General features: G+C 46.9%; 2 protein-coding genes across 5 annotated transcripts in view; one reads left to right on the top strand and one right to left on the bottom strand.

Moving 5' to 3' along the window:
- Nucleotides 1-16,919, bottom strand: part of RANGAP1 (Ran GTPase activating protein 1) — a 228,733-nt gene that overhangs the window by 101,906 nt on the left and 109,908 nt on the right. The gene's annotated exons all lie outside the window — the stretch shown is intronic.
- Nucleotides 1-16,919, top strand: part of ZC3H7B (zinc finger CCCH-type containing 7B) — an 89,401-nt gene that overhangs the window by 57,735 nt on the left and 14,747 nt on the right. For all 4 annotated transcript variants that reach the window (XM_069099443.1, XM_069099441.1, XM_069099440.1 and 1 more), the window contains 4 exons: nucleotides 3,438-3,643; nucleotides 5,886-5,986; nucleotides 11,521-11,702; nucleotides 14,375-14,460. In XM_069099443.1, coding sequence (XP_068955544.1) covers nucleotides 3,438-3,643; nucleotides 5,886-5,986; nucleotides 11,521-11,702; nucleotides 14,375-14,460 — 575 coding nt within the window. The remainder of the gene's footprint in view (nucleotides 1-3,437; nucleotides 3,644-5,885; nucleotides 5,987-11,520; nucleotides 11,703-14,374; nucleotides 14,461-16,919) is intronic.

The raw sequence follows: 16,919 nt of genomic DNA, 5'->3' as shown, positions 1-16,919 counted from the left end.
AGGGAGCTTAGAACAGGGAATGTCAGAGCTGGGAGGGAGCTTAGAACAGGGAATGTCAGAGCTGGTAGGGAGCTTAGAAGAGGGAATGTCAGAGCTGGGAGGGTCCTTAGGACAGGGAATGGCAGAGCTGGGAGGGGTCTTAGAACAGGGAATGTCAGAGTTGGAAGAAGTTTAGAACATGGAAAGTCACAGGTGACAGGGACCTTACAACATGGAATGCAAAAGCTGGAAGGAAGCTTAGACCTCAAAATATTAGAGTTGGAAGAGATCCATCAGTTTGTCAGTCAGTCAACCAATAAGCATTTATTAAACTCCTAACATGTGCCAGACCCTGAAGATACCAAAAAGAAACTGTTTGCAGTTTAAATGCTTATATTCTATTAGAGAAAACTTAAAGTGCACATAGAGGCACATTCTAGCAAATGCACATACCCCAGACTGTTTGGGGGAGGCTCCAGCTAATGGGGAATCAGGAAAGCCCTCAATAGGAAGTGGCCCTGGTGCTGGACTTGGAAGAAAACCAGGGATTCCCAGAGGTGGAAATGAGGAGGATACACATCCTAATCCTGGGGGGTCAGTGGGTGCAAAAGTCTCCAGGGGTGGGATGTGGAACCTTGTTTGTGAGGAATAGCAGCAAAACAGTTTGGCTGGAACGCAGGGTTCTAGAGCAAAGGGGTTTAAATGTCAGTAAGAAGACTTATAATTAATGTCAGAAGCAATAGGGAGCCAGTGGAGGCTTTTGAGGAAGGGAGTGATCTGTTCAGATTCACACTTTAAGCTGTGTGGAGGGTAGGTTGGAGGGGTAAGAGGCTGGAGGCCAGGAGACCCTGGGGTCTCAGAGACCATCATACCTACTGTTTCCCAAGCTTTTTGAGTAGGAAGACCTTCACAAACAAAAATTTCACAATTCCTACCTGAGAGTATTCATACCATTGGTAATCTATTAATTGAAAATTCTCATGACATAGTACCCTTAGATCCTAGAAATATTCTCAAATTAATTAGTAGTTTGTGAATTTGAAAATAGTAATGCATGTTCATGTGTGACATACTCCTGAAGATAGGTTTACTTCTTGGGGGAGTCAAACATGGACTGGGCAAACCTCTGTACAGGCCACTGGTTGGGAACCAGTGCCAGTCTATTATTTTTTTCAGGAGAGAAAGTTCGTTCATTGCACTTTGACATCAGGAAGGTGATATCATGACTTGTCAGTGAAATAGATTTCAGTGAGACAGGGCGTGCAAAGTTACCAGCCTCACTTTCTCCTCCTGAGCCATCTGGGGCCAGTACGACATATAGATCAAGACAACTGGAGATGGCCCCAGATGCAGTGGGGGGACCTTGGCCTTTTTAAGCTAAGGTCTTTCCCAGGTCTTAGTTTGACTGAGACAACACCCATTCAGTGATGAAGGCTAGATAAGGAATGAGGCAAAGAATGACCTTTTTTACCTAGTCAAAAAAAAAATCTATCTGGGACAGGAAGACCCTAAGGTTTTTGACCAAAATAGAAACAATTGCTATTTACACTTACTCTGAGTCATCAGAGCCCAAACAATGACCAAGTGAGGCTTGGGCTAGGACCTATTATTGGCCAATCAACAAGAGCCAGAGTGATTTGGGTTTAAGGCATAGTCCTTAAAAAAAGAAATCTCGCCTGTAAACCCTAAGATATCTCGCAAGGTTTCAGTGATCAAAATTTATATTCCTTTGGGCAGAGTACCCACAGGTATGATTCCCTATGTGGACAGAGAGAGGGAGAAAAAGAAAGCAAGGAAGGAAGGAAAGAGGGAGGGAGGGAGGGAGGGAGCTGTGTTGCCCAAATAGAACTGGCCAGTTGGGTTCCCAGTAGGGCAGCTACTTCTACTCACAGATTGTTGTTTGTCCTTCATTCTTGAAGAGGACCGTGACATCAGGAAGATGATGTCATGATTTGCAAGTGAATTAGATTTAAGCGAGGGAGGGCTATGCAAAGTTACCAGCTTTATTCTCTCCTCTGGAGCCGTGTGGGTCTAGTGACCAGATATTCATCAGGACGACTGGAGATGGCTGCTGGAGAATAAGTTGAGTGTTCAGGAACAACTGGAGGAGGAGGAAGGGGGGGAGGAATAAAAAGAAGTGGAAGAGAAGGGCGAAGAGGGGAAGGAGGAAGACAAAGGTGTCAAAGAAAAGGCCCCAGAGGTTGAGGCTTGGCCAAAGGGCCTCAGATCCCAAGTAACTATGGAGAGGAGTTTCCATTGCATGAGGTCAGAAGGTGACTTGCCAAGGGTTGAGGGATGAGAGAGAGGAGAGGGGCTCAAGCCTGGCTGGTCTGTGTCTGGCCCCAAAGATCTCCCAGATTCCTGGAGCTGACTAGAACTTGTGCTCTGCTCATATGTGACTGTGGGGTTGCTTCCACACCAAGGTGAGAGATTCTAACCCTGCCTCTTGTGTTAACTGCATGTGAGGCCTTGGCAAAGCACCCCTCCTCGATGGCCTTAGTTTTGAGGGAGCTGGAAAAGATGACCTCTGGAGTCCCTTCCAGCTCCAGATCTATGGTCCTCTCTGAGCCTCAGTTCCCTCATCTTTAAAATGGGTGAAGTGAATTAGATGGCCTCCGAGGCCCTTCCCATCTCTATAGACCTCTGAGGCATTGGTGGATTTCAGGAGAGGGAGATTTTAACAAATGCATTCTCTGAACATCATGGGAATTCAAGCCCCACCTTGACATATCAAGCCACCAAGTGTTCATTAATTTCCTCCCCCACCCCTAGTAATAAAACACGACAGTCACCCTTCTCTCCATGAGGTTTTAGGTTTTATAAAGTGCTTTCTTCACCATGACCCTAAAAGACAAGAGGCATAATTGTTATTGTCCTCTTTTCCCATATGAGGGTCCTGGAATGACCCTTCTAGAGTTAGAAGGGACCTTGGATCATCTAATGGAAACACCTCTTTTTACTAAGGAGGAAACTGAGGCCCAGTTAAAGGATGGATCAAAAAAAAGGGTGGATCAAAAAAGCAATATATGCTGGGATTTGTGGCTTCATATAGGATTTTCCTTTTGGGTTTTGCTGTATATATGGAAATTCTCTCTCTTTTTTTGGTGTTTTCAATCCAATAATCCAATCTAATAAACATTTATTAAGTGCCTGCTAGGTTCCAGGCACTATACTAAGTGCTTATGATATAGTTAATACGTTTAGAATTTTTAAGAAACATTTAGCTTGAGTAGGACAAAAGTTCTAAGGCTTGAAGGACCCCCAGAAGGGGGCCTCCTTGTCCAGCCCTTCATCTCAGAAATGGAGGAGAAGGAACCTGAGGAAGATCCCCCTGATAGCAAGGCCTCAGGCTTCAGGAGCAGTGGGTGACGGACTGGGCCTTGGCATCGAGGGCCAGTAGGTGACTGGGCCACGGCTTCCCGTGGCGGAACGTGTGTGTCCCTGTTGCCTCTCCGCAGACATGCTTAACAAGCAGGACTGTAAGTACGGGGATAACTGCACCTTCGCCTACCATCAGGAGGAGATCGACGTGTGGACGGAGGAGAGGAAGGGGACCCTCAACAGAGACCTCCTCTTTGACCCCCTTGGGGGAGTCAAGCGGGGCAGCCTCACCATTGCCAAGCTTCTCAAAGAGCACCAGGGAATCTTCACCTTCCTCTGTGAGGTAGGGCCCCTTCTGCTCCCCAGCCTCCCAGCCTCCCTGGGAAGGTGTGGGAATGCAGCTGTTGTCTTGGAGGGGAAATTCTCAGGTCACACCCCCTCATTGGCACATGCCTAGAATGGGCACTATTCATTCACAGGCTAGAATTCTAGAGTGGCAGTCAGGAAAGGAATAAACTATAGAACAGAGAATGTCTGAGATGGAAGCAGCCTGAGAGACTCTTGGAAATGGAAATTAGAAGAGAGAGAAGGCCCCAGGGCTGGGAGGGATCACAGATCATGAAATTTCAGCTCTGGGAGGAACCTTAGGAGAGTTGAGCTCTGAACTGGATGTGCCTTAAAATCTAGAATGCCAGAGCTAGAAGGGACCTTAGAACAGAGAACATGTAATGTTAGCTCTGGCTTGGGTGGAGAGGATCCTTCGAATCCAAAATATCAAAACTGAGAATAACCAAGGAACATGGAATGCCAGAAGTGTCAAAGGTAATACTCCCTTAGAACAGAGAGCATTAGAGCTCAGAGGGACCTTGGAATATAGAATGTCAGAACTAGGGATCTTCTGTTCTATCCCCTTAAGTCTTATTAAATAGGAAAGCTGTGGTCCTAGCATCAGCCCCAGCTCATGCAGTAAGTTAGAGGGAACCCTCCAGGACTTTTTCTGTTCATCATGCTGAAAAAGTTAAATTCAGAATTGAATCATATATTTTGAAGGAATTTTAGCAATAACTGGATCAAATCCTGTTATTCTCCAGAGTTGGAAACTGAGACCTGATGGGAGAGAAGTCAGTAGCAGAGTCAGGACTTCTCCCCAGGTCTCCTAGCTCTCACTGGGTTCTTTTTACTGTACACCAAGTATTCACCATCTTCAGTGTGTCCAGCAGCACTGTTGCTCCCTGCAGAGGGAAGGAATTTGGGAAGAGAAAAGGAAAAGTAGGAGATATAGCCTCTGCCCTCAAAAGCTAAATCCAATCAGACTGGGGAGGTAACTGAGGATGAAATCCTCAAGACAAAGTAGTTTGCATTCCCAGGTTCCTTGGGACTCACATTTGTGTCAAGCTAAGTTGTAACACCAGGGGGCAGAGGCTTGAGATCTGCCAGTGAATTCCAGGGCCAGGGTTTTCCTGCCCCTTCTATTCTTAGAGGGAAAGTGGTGAAGAATATATTAGTATATGTAAATAATGTAAAAAGAAAAAAAATAAGAAAAAAACAAAGAAAGCTAGGATCATAGATCTATAGCTGGAAGGCACCTTACAGGTCATGGAGTCCAGCCTTCTTATTTTACAGATGAGGAAACTGAGTCCTAAAGAGGTGAATAATGATAATAATAGCTAACATTTATATAGCATCTACTATGTGCTAAGTACTGTGCTAAATGCTTTATAAATATTATCTCATTTGATCCTCACAACAACCCTGTGAGTCAAGGGCTGTTATTATCCCATTTTACAGTGAAGTGGTTAAGAGACTTGCCCAGGGTCACACAGCTATAGTGACTGAGGCAAGATTTGAACCCTGGTTTTCCTGATTCTAAGTTTCCCTGAGTACCACAAGGAGTGAGGTGATCTTCCTGCTGCCCCTGCCCTGGTTTTATCACATCTGGAGTATTGGGTTTAGTTCTGGGCACAAAATGTCAGATTGAGGAAAGACCTCAGGACCCCCCATCATAGCCTGTGAGGAGTGATGGAAGGAGCTGGGGATGTTAGTGGGGAGAAGGAAAGGCTCAGAGAGGGGGAGGAAACACGGTAGTATGCCCAAGTGTCAGAAGGGCTGACATATGGAAGAGGTATTGGATTCCTTCTGCTTGGCTCTGAGGACACAACTAGAAACAATGCAGGGAAATACGCCAGAGGTCTATTTCAACTTGATGTCAGGACAAACATTCTGACAATGAGACCTATCCCAGGATGGAAAGGGCTGCCTTTTGAGGGAGTGAGTTCCCTGTCACCAAAGGTATTTAAGCACAGGTTGGCTGTGTTTCCCTCATAAGGAATATAAGGAGATCCCTTTTCAGCTAAGGCTGCAGTAAGTGACCTCTGAGGCTCCTTCCACATCTGAAATTCTGGGATGAACCGAGGACCCAGACAACTCCCACATTGGACAGATGGCCAGGAAACCGCCACATGTTGCTTTCTTGGAACCTTTTCAAGGGACCCCAGAAGTTTCTCTGGACCCTCCTCACGGGGCTTGGGGGGCCTTGTCCTCTCCTGGACCCTGACCTTGCTCTTTCCTGCTCCTTTGTTGAACAGATTTGTTTCGACAGCAAGCCCAGGATCATCAGCAAGGGGACTAAGGACTCTCCCGCTGTCTGCTCCAACCTGGCTGCCAAGCACAGCTTCCATGACAACAAGTGAGTGTCTGGGGCCTGGCCTAGCCTGGAAAACCCCCTGTTCTTGGTTCTCTTCCTGGCTTGTCTGCTGGCATGCTGTGTGCCTCTCCCTGGGCCTCTAGTATCCCCATCTGTAAAATGGGGAAAATAATGGCATCTACCCCACCTCCTGAGGCTCTGGACCAGCATAGGAAAGGTATCAAGAATTCCTCCTCCATGGCTCAGCTGGGGATGGGGGAACCTTCAATGTGTATCCCTAGTATAGGGAAAGATCTCTAAAATGCCCATGGCCTTTGTGGGTGGTTCTTTGCACCATCCCTAGAATTAGCAGTTTAATGTGGATGACACTTCAGAGGTCACCTAATCTAACTGTGTTATTTTACAGATGGGGAAACCAAGGCTCAGAGAACTCAATGTAGGTGGTCCCCCAGGGAGTGAGTAGCAGAGTGGGCAGGGGGCTTTAATATTTCCCATCTTTACAACACCATTTGAAGCTTGCATAGTTCTTTCCCCATAATAACCCTGTGAGGAAGGCCACCCCAACATGATTATCCCCATTCTCCAGGTCAGGAAATGGAAGTTCAGAGAGGGACTTGGCCACAGTCACAGGGGTAGTGAGGGTCGGTCAGGATGTGAATAGTGGGCTTCTGGCTCCAAGTCTAGCCTTCTTTATCCTGGGCCTCACAGATTGCTCTTTCTAAAACTTCATACTCTTGGCCACCACACACACAGAAACACACATGCAAACACACATGCACACACACACGCTTCCCACTCCCAGCCTGTTTATTTGGACTCCACACGGTCCGAAGGCGTGTGGGAGTCTAGATTATTTATCCAGCTGTCATGAGGTTGTTCCTCCTCTCGAGGGGGTGCTGGTGACTCTCAGCTCAGCTTTGTCATTGGAGAGACTCACGCTTATCTTCTGAGAAAGAAGCTCCTAATGACAGCCTTCCTTTTCCAGACCTTGCTCATAACATGGATGGGAGACCAGATCATGCTGTCCATTTCACAGATGAGGAAACTGAGGCTCAGAAAGGCTAAGTGAGGTTTTCTGAGGTCCCAGAGTGATGGACAGAATTGGAATGAAAACTGAGATCATTTGACTCCAAGACTAGCCATCTTTCCAACCCTCCATGTAACCTTGGTCACCTAGTAATAATAGCAATCAGAGCTAGCATTTATATAGCACTTTAACATTGACAAAGTGCCTTATGAATATTATCTCATTTGAGCCTCACAAAAACTCTTTAAGGTAGAAGCTATTGTCATTTTACAGATGAGGAAACTGAGGCAAAAGTTGGGACTTGCTCACAATCACACACTGTCTGGGAATAGATTTGAACTCAGGTCTTTCTGACTGCAGGTCCAGCACTCCATAAATTGGAAAAAAGAGAAAACAAGCATTTATTAAATGCCTACTGTATACCAGACACTGTGCTAATCACATTACAGATAACTCATTTAATCTTCACAACAACCTCGGGAGTAGGTGCTCTTATTATCCCTGTTATACAGATGGGGAAACTGAGGCCGATAGTTTGGGTCACTTATGCAGGATTTTGTCCCTTCTAAGTGCCTAAGGCTGGATTTGAATTCAGACCCCAAGTCCAACACTTTCTCTGCTATGCTTAAAAATGTTATCCTCATCATCATTATCTTCAACAACAATGATAGGATGGGGGGACTGGGCCTGTGATCTCACTGAATGAGAAAGCATTTCTTCAAAATGCCCTAGAGAACTCAATCAATGAATCTGCAGGGGACAGATTATGGCCACACACAGAACCATTGCCCAAAATTACTCGGCCAACTATTGACACAGAAAACACTTGAGGACAGCTTCGAAAATCAATGTCTCCATCCCCAAAGCCTCTACTCTTCAAACTCCATGACCCAAAGAGCTTTCAAGAGAACCCCAGTCGAGGAGCTCTCAATCCCATGGGGCTGAGATGCAGCTCTCGGTCAGACGCTTTTGTTCAGTTGCTGGAAGTAGCAATTTCTCTCCCTGTGCAGTAATCCATAGAATGCTAAATACCAATGAAGAATAGCAGGGGAGTGACTTGTGACAGTACCAGGACAATTTCTATCAGAAACCCATTGAAAAAGAGAAGAATGGTATAATGACAAGATTAACAGTAGTTGTGGTTGTTGTTCAACTGTGTCTGACTCTTCATGATCCCATCTGAGGTTTTCTTGGTGAAGTGGTTTGCAATTTTGTTCTCCAGCTCATTTTACAGATGAGGAAACTGAGGCAAACAAGGTGAAGTGATTTGGACAGGGTCACACAGCTAGAAAGTGTTTGAGGCTGGATTTGAACTCGGAAAGATGACTCTTCCTGTCTCCCAGTCCTGCACTCTATGCACCGCACCATGTAGCATCCCTATAATAACAGTATTAATAATAACTGGCATTTTGATGGTTCTTTAAGGTTTGCAAAGCCTTACCATAGTTTAGAGCTTTAATAATCCATATTTGCAACCTTCATATGTGAACTGGGGCCAGTCACATCTCCCCTTTAGGCTTTGATTTCTTCATTTGTAAGCTTTAATAGCTTAAAACTGCATCAAGACTTTGGGGACACCCAGTGTTCTCTCCTTGGAGCCTGTGAGGTAGGTGCTACAGGTGTTATCATTCCCACTGTTGAGATGAGGAAGCTGAAGCTAAAGGCAGTGGATGACCTGCCCAGCAGTAAGCTGTGGGTGTCAGAGGTGCAGTGTGAAACCAGATCCCTCCTGTAGGAGGCAGTGTGGTATAAGGGAAGACAGCACTGGAGTTAGGGTTTGCCTTCTGTCATTTGCTACCTGTACAAGTGATCAACATTTCCATTCCTTTGGGCAGAGCACCAGCAAGAGTGAGGCTGATGACTTTGTATAGCCTTTCCTCACTTAAATCTCATTCCCTTGCAAGTCATGGCATCACCTTCCTGGTGCCACAGTCCTCTTCAAGAACGAAGGACCGACAACAGCAACCCTCGTGATCTAAAGCAAATCAATTATCCCAGCCTCAGTTTCCTCCTCTGTCAGATAAGGGGGCTGGATTGGATGAACCCCACCCAGGATCCATTCTAGCTCTAACTCTGCGACCCTCAGGCTCCAAGCCCACCACTCTCATCTCTTTCCTTAGCTGCCTCTCACTAAGATAACAGTTCTGTCACTGCCTTTTAGCCATCTGGCCCTTTTAGCTCTCCCAAGCAGTTCTGAAGGTTACCCTCAAGTGGTCCTCCCATCCCCCCCAAGGAGGGAGGTGATTTGGTGTTTATGCTTTCCCTCTCACAGATGGGGAAACTGAGGCCTAGAGAGGGGAGGTGGTTTGCCCAAGGTTGCACATGCATGGAGATCACTAGTCCAGACTAAAAGCCTGATTCCCAACCCTGGGGTTATTTTGCCCTTGACTGGGACCGTGTCAAGCTTCTTGCTGTCTGTGCCTACCAGTTGGTAGGCCCTTCCTGGCTGTCTTTTCCCAAATGGTTTGGGACAGCAGAACATGGGTCAGATCAGCACTTCTCACATGTAGTCTGGAACCCCTGGGAAATCCCTGAGACCCTTTCAGGGGGACTACAAGGTCATTTTCATACTAATCCTGAGCTTCAAGTTTTTAATATGTAAAGATTTATGGCTATAACCCAAGTAAACAAAGCTCTTTGGGGAAGGGGTCCTGAGACCAAAAGGTTGAACCAATGGGTTCAGTAAATGCTTCTAAAGGCTTTCCCTGGAGGAAACATACAAGGCAAGGAACCCCAGAGACATTTTGCCCTGGTGACTTCCTGCCTTTTATTCTAAAACCTGACCAGATTCCTTGGGTGATCTGCCTGTTTGAATCACCTGCGCCCATTTCCTCCTTTCTACCCCCACATTTGTGTGGGTAATTGAGAGGTCAACCCATTATAATATTTTGATAATGACGCATCTGTGATAGAGAAGGGAAAGAGAATGAGCCCTAGAGGTAAGGGAGACTCCCCAGGTTCCCATCTCATCTCCAAAACTTACTAGGTGGATGACCTTAGACAAGTCCTTTGGCCTGTCTGAATCTCAGTTTCCTCCTCTGTTGAATGAGGAAGTTGGGCTGGGTGACTTTGAAAGTCCTCTCTGGTTCTAGACCCAGAATGTGGGTAATCCTCCCAGTAGGGTGGCTTCTTCTAAATACAGAGGGTCCCTACCCAACTTGCCTCTAGAACTTCCAAGTCAACATTGGAAGAGAGAACTTAGCTCGTGACTCTAGATTCTTTACCGACTCATGTTTTATGACACTTGAATGTTTCTGAAGGGGTAGACCAAGGGTTATTGTAACTATGTAACCAAGGGAACAGCCTCGGAGATACTACATAACTAACCCAGGGCCACACAGCTACTAAGTGTCTGGGCTGGGACTAGAACCCAGTTCTCCTTATTCCACATGCAGCATTCATTATAACTCCACGCTGGCTTATGTGGTCATATACCATGTTTAAAGGTTCAAAAAGTGCTCTTCCCAAAATAGCCCACTGAGTATCTAGAGTGAGGATGGTGAGACACATTTCAGAGATGAGGAAGCTGGGACCCAGAGAGGAAAAATGACTTGCTCAAGGCTGCATAGTAAGCATCAGAATGAGGATACCAGATGTGGAACTTCAGACTTCTGGTCTAGCTCCCTGTGATGTGATGTTGCCACGCCCTTGGGACAGCTACTATTCCAAAGGAGGGACTGGGACTGTTGTGGGGAAGCCACAACAGCAACAACAACCAAATTGTAAACAAAGGAGAGTTCTATCAAATGCGCATCTGCTGAATAAATTGTGGGGTGTGAATTGAATGGATATAATCTCCTAAGAAATGACAGATATGAGGAATGCAGGTGAATTTGGGGAGATTTGGAGTCTGAGGACCTGGGTACAAATTCCAGTTCTTCCACTTTCTTCAGATCTGTGTATGACCTTGAGCCAGCTGCTGCTTTACCTGTCTGGGCCTCAATCTCCTCATCTGTGAAATGGTGCATTGATCCACATCAGAGCAGCTCCCCACAGTCTGCACATGGCCCACATAACACCCAAGTGCTCCAAACTGATTAAAATGTAATTAGGAAATGTTTTACAAGATAAAATAAAAATGCAATACAATATAGGCAATGTTCATTTGTGGTTTCCTAAGTCAATGTGCAGCCTGCAGGGATCCATTTCTATTTAGGTTAGACACCACTGGGCTTGAGAACTTCTAAGTTCCCTTCCAGCCTTAAATCTGTGGTTCCATGCCTTGTATGACCTGATGCAGAATCCTGGTAAGCAGGACTATAAAAGCAGTGTAGACAATGGCTAGAATCAGGACTGAAAATGTCACTAAAAGACAGTTGAATTAGATATCAAATGCTGGGAACAATCTTGGTCCTATGGGACAAGTTAAGGAAACACAGCTCCCTTGTCTTAGCAGAGGGTTGTGGGTGCCAAATGTGGCATGCAACATCAAACGCAGTCATCATTTCTGACTGTTTTGCTTCACTCTTTTTCTCGGTTACATTGGAGGAATGTCTGAGCTGTAAAAACAAAAGATGCCAAGCTCACTTTGCCCACCTCCTCCCTCCAGGTGTTTGGTCCACATTGTGCGTTCCACTGCCCTGAAATACTCAAAGATCCGCCAGTTCCAAGAGCACTTCCAGTTTGACGTGTGCCGCCATGAGGTCCGCTATGGCTGTCTGCGAGAGGACAGCTGCCACTTTGCCCACAGCTTCATCGAGCTTAAGGTCTGGCTGTTGCAGCAATACTCAGGTGAGGATGGGAAGGAGACGGCAGCATGAAGCAGGAGGGAGGGGACTCCTCCATAACTGCTTCTCTTTTCCACACTGGACAGTTTCTTCCTTACTCCATGCCCAGACAAGACCAGCCCACAACGGGTGCCCCTTACCACCCTCTCATTTCTCTAGTACTTTTGGAAAGTGTTTTCCTCTCAGCATCCCCATGGAGTCTAGAGTATTTGAACAATTATTCCCACTTTACAGATCAAGAAACTCAGGCTGAGAGAGGGAAAGTCATTTGCCCAGGAATCCCACAACTACTAAGTATCAGTTATTTAGTCATTTTTAGTCTGACTCTTCATGACCCCATTTGGGGTTTTCTTGGCAAAGATACTGGAGTGGTTGGCTATTTCCTTCTCCAGCTTACAGATGAGGAAACTGAGGTCAACAGGGTTAAGTGATTTGCCCAGGGACACATAGCTAGTAAGTGTCTGAGGCTAGATTTGCTGCCCCACTAAGTATCAGAGTCAAGTTTAAAACCCCTGACTCTGATTCTACAGAGAATCCCTAATAAGAAAATAATGAGGAGGAGGAGGAGGATGGAATTCCTGCCTTCAAGGAGTTTACAATCTAAAAAATTTTTTAAGTTTATTTTGTATTTGTACAGAACTGTGCCTTTTCCAAAGCTTTCTCATGAGTGGAAATTATGGGGCGTTATTATTCATTGAACCCAGTAAGCATTTCTTAAGTGTCTCCTCTGTGTGAGGCCTGGTATGATGGGGCTGCAAATGAAGAGCCACTGGAAGCCTTCTTCCACATTTACAAAGTGCTGTTGTCACGTCAAAACATGGGCCATCTCTCCAGCAATGGAGACCCATCCCCCCCCCCATCTAGGAGACAAACTCAAGAGCCTCAAAGCTCATCTCCTAGCAAGCTGCCTCCTTATGTTAGACACCTCTGCACTTAGATGGGGCCTCACATAACTAACTCATGGGTCAGTATAAGGTCTGTGCTGAACAGGACTTTTTAGAAATTTGATCTCTGACAAAGAGCCCAGAGACACCCCTGTACATCATAGACATCAGAGGTGGTGGTTGTGGGAGAGGGAAATCTGAGTGAGTCTTCCCCCTCCCATTGCCTCAGTTTCCCAATATGTAAAATGAGAAGGATTGGACTAGCTGACCTCTGAGGTCCCTTCCAGCTTTAGGTATGGGATCCTATGTCTTTAGGCTCTCTAAGGAGTTCTGGAGCTAAACTTGGAATCAGCAAGACCTGGGTGCAGATCTCACCTCTGACTCTCAATAACTGTATCAGCCTGGGATGAGTCATTTCACCTCCAGCATCTACATCCGATGCCTCTACAAAACCTCAGACAGTTTGCAGTCCTACCTTCCAGTAGCTAGTGCCCACCCCATCCTGCCAAATTACTTTGTATTTACTTTTTTTTTATGTTGTATCTATCTATCCTCCCCCTCCCCATAGAATGCAAGCTGAGGGCAGAAATGGTCCTGTTTTCATCTGTGTATACCCAGCACCCAGGAAAGTGCCTGGAAGATAGCAAGAGGTTAATAATATAATTGACTAATCAATAATTGATTGATGCCATTTTCCAGAGATAGATGGTACAGTAGAGACAGAGTTCTTACCCTGGAGCCTGGAGACATGAGTTCAAATCCAGTTTCAGGCTTTTCATAACTGTTTGACCCTGGGCAAGTCACTTAAATGCTGCCTGCCTCAGTTTCCCCATCTTTAAAGTGAAAATAATGGAAGCAGCTAGGTGGCACAGTGGATAGAATCCTGGCCCTGGAGTCAGGAGGACCTAAGTTCAAATCCAGCCTCAGACACAGCACTTACTAGCTGTGTGACCCTGGGCAAGTCACTTAACCCTAGTTGTCTTGCCAAAAGAAAAGAAAATAAGATAAAAATAATAAATAATAACATCTCCCTCTCAAGGTTGTTGCAAGGATAAAATGAGATATTATTTCTAAAATGTTTTGCAAACCCCCAAAATGCTATGTAAATTATGATTGTTGTTAACAGAATGTAAGCTCTGTGCGGGCAGGGCTGTTTGACTTTTATCTTTGTATGTCACCATTACCCAGTACAGAGCTTGGCACACAGCAGGAGCTTAATAAGTGCTAGCTGAATGAATCAAGAGCAGTCATCTAATCTAACCCCCTCCTTTTACAGGTGAGGAAACTGAGGCTGGGCAAGGGTAGGGGATCTTCCAGGTTACATGGCTAATTAGTGCCAAAGTCCAGGTTCTAAGTCCAGAATCTTTTCACTGTACTGCCTGAGGTAATAATACTTTTTCTATCACTCAATCAACAACAATTATTGAGCACCGACTGTGTACCACGCATACTAATACCTGCATCACAGGACTCCTGAAAGAGCTTGTTGAACCTTGAAGCACTATGGAGATGGGAGTTATTGTCGATCTAAGCTCCCCCAATGAAGAGATGAGGAAACAGAGCCTGAGAGGAGGGCAATGACTTTCCCAGAGTCACCCAGGGAGTGAGGAGCAGAGCTAGAATTCACAGACCCATCTTCCAGCTCCTCTGCTCAGTGCTTGCCCCCTGCTCAGCTCCCTCATCCCCACTCTGCATGGGGAGCAGCCCCAGCCCCAGCCTGGTGATCCACACAGGCCCCCTGCCCCATGAAGCCCATTAACCATCCTCAAGTTCTTTTCCTTTCCCTCCCCAGGTATGACCCATGAGGACATCGTCCAAGAGTCCAAGAAGTGCTGGCAGCAGATGGAGGCCCATGCAGGCAAAGCTGCCAACAGCTTGGTGAGGAGCCAGCCAAGGGCAAGGGGAGGGCAATGAGAACGAGGCTTCGGCCACGTGGTGGTGCAGTGGGGAGAGCCTGGAGCCCGAGTCCAAAGACCCAGATTCCAGCCTGGCCTCTCATGTTTGCTGCCCGTGGGACCTTGGACAAGTCACTTGGCCATTCCGAAAGTCTTTAAAATGAGGAGGTTGGATCAAGTACCTCTTAGGTCCCTCCTCCTTCTAAATTCTAAAATCCTCTCCAATTGCAGGGATGCCTTGGTTTGAACATGTGTGAATGTTTGCATGTGTTATGTATGGGAGTAGGGGGTGAGCACGCACACATGAACATAGAGTGGAAGGAGTCACCCCAGGATATACAGGACCATGGGTTCCTAGAGCGAGGGCTGGAAGAGACCACAGAGGCCAGCAAGTTCAACTTCCATATTTGACAGAAGAGGAAACTGAGGCACAAGGAAGTCAAATGATCAGCTCAAAGTCACACAGCAAATATCCAAGGGTGATCTGAACCTAGGTCTTCCCGCTGTAGCACACTGCCTCCTGGCCTTAAAAGATGACTCAAAGCTGGATCCATTCATTCAGCCAGTCTATCCATAAGCATTCACTAGGCACTGCACAAGATGCTGAAAAGTATAAGGTAACATTCCTGCCTTCAGAGCTGTCATTTCTTCATCTAATAGCTCTAAGTATCTACAAAGTACAGGTCACTCACTACTTCCATGTAGGTCCTTTTGATCTGGGCCAACCTCCTACTATAGATGAGGCCCCAAAGCCTGCAGGTCACCAGCAGTGGAGGCAAGATTGGGCACTTCTGACTCTCAACTCCACAGGCTTTGGATTCTGTGCCAACAAGCCCACCTCAGATGCTAGCCAGCCCTGCCAGCAAGTCATGTAGCCTCAGTTTCCTCATCTGTCAAACGTGGATAATAACAGTCCCCACCTCACAAGGCTATTGTGAAGATCAAATGAGATAACGTGGCAAGGTTGGTAAAAGCCAACCTTGAAGTGCCAGGGAGATGATTGCTCTTTTTCTCAGTCTCCTCTCTGGGCCTTGGTTTGTTCCTCTACTAAGCTAAGAAGTTGGACTAGACATTCCCCAAAGGACCTTCCAGCTCTCCTGTTCATTCCCTGACCCTGCTCACTTCCCCATCATGCCTCCCCCAACTTTTTCCTCATTCCCTCCAGAGGCTGAAGTGCTGCTGCCTCATCCAGGTCATGAAGGGCATTGGGGAAACTGAGTCACTCTGGGTTTTTCTCTGTTTCCTGTGAAGGAGAGAATTGGGAATGGAAGTAATGTATCCAAACCCCTCTAGAATAACCTTTTGAGTAGTCCCAGTACAGAGTTGGGGGAGGGGATGCTCAGGGGGAGGTTTGTAAGAGAAAGTAAGTGGGGAGAATTTGGTCTCACTGAATTCTCACCTGACAGTGGTTGTCAGAGGAAAGATTTCTCTCTTCCTACCCACCTTTTGTCTCAGCATTCCTTTCCTCCATTTTCTCACTTTCTTTTTCTCCCTACTTTTCCACTTATATCCCAGTCTCTCTTCTCTTCCTCTCCCAGTGTCTCCCCTCCCTCTTTCCTAGTGTCTCCCCTCCCTCTTTCCTAGTGTCTCCCTCTTTCCTCTCCATATCTCCCTCCCTTTGGTCTCCTTTTCCCGTCCTCCTCTCAAATCCCCTCCTTCTTTCCTCTCCTCCTCCCTCCTTTCTCTCTTTCTCCTTCTCTTCTCCCCTCCCCTCCCCTCCCCCTCTCACACTCAGTCGCTCTCTCCTCTCATCCTCCTTCTCTCCTCTCTCTCCTGTCCTCTCCTCTCCTCTTCCCTCTCCCCTCCTCTCTCTCCTCTACCCTCTCCTCTCTCCCTAACCTCCTCCCTCTTCCTCTCTTCTTTCCTTCTCTCTCCCTCCCCTTTCTGTCTCTCCCTCTCCCCACCTCTCCTCTGCCCTCCCCTCTCTCTCTAACCTCCTCCCCCTCCTCCTCTCACACCCCCTCCCTCTCTCTTCTCCTCCTCCCTCCCTCCCTCCCCTTTCTGTCTCTCCCCCTCCTCCTCTCTTTCCCTGGTATGTTGTTTATTTTTGTTCTTGGCCCTGAGCCCAGCTGGGAGTAACAGGAGGGCCCCAACCCTCCCAGCACTGTAATCTAAAGCTGCTTTTCTGAGAGAACATTGAGTTCTTCCCGCCTCGCCTGTTCCCTGCCCCCCTCTCCCTCCCTTTCATTCCTTCCCACAGGCACTTGGGTCACCTGAGGACAAGGTGGAGGCCAATGCCTTGGGGATTTCAGACTGGGAGCTCAGGGCTCTAGGAGAACTTGGGGGTCCCCAATTCCTTTAGCTGTCCCAGAGAGAGTCCCAGCGGGCCTCCCCCAAACCCCACCACCCGGGATTTTTCTCATTATTTTCCCTCCCCTTGGTATGAGGCCCCCATGCCCCGCCTGGTTGTCACTGGAACAAGGAGGGGTAGGAACAGGAGGG

The sequence above is a fragment of the Petaurus breviceps genome, unplaced genomic scaffold (assembly GCF_028583685.1).
Source record: "Petaurus breviceps papuanus isolate PSGF00001 unplaced genomic scaffold, PetGlider_PUasm1.0 379, whole genome shotgun sequence".
Classification (NCBI taxonomy): Eukaryota; Metazoa; Chordata; class Mammalia; order Diprotodontia; family Petauridae; genus Petaurus; species Petaurus breviceps.
This window is presented reverse-complemented; position numbering and strand designations above follow the sequence as displayed.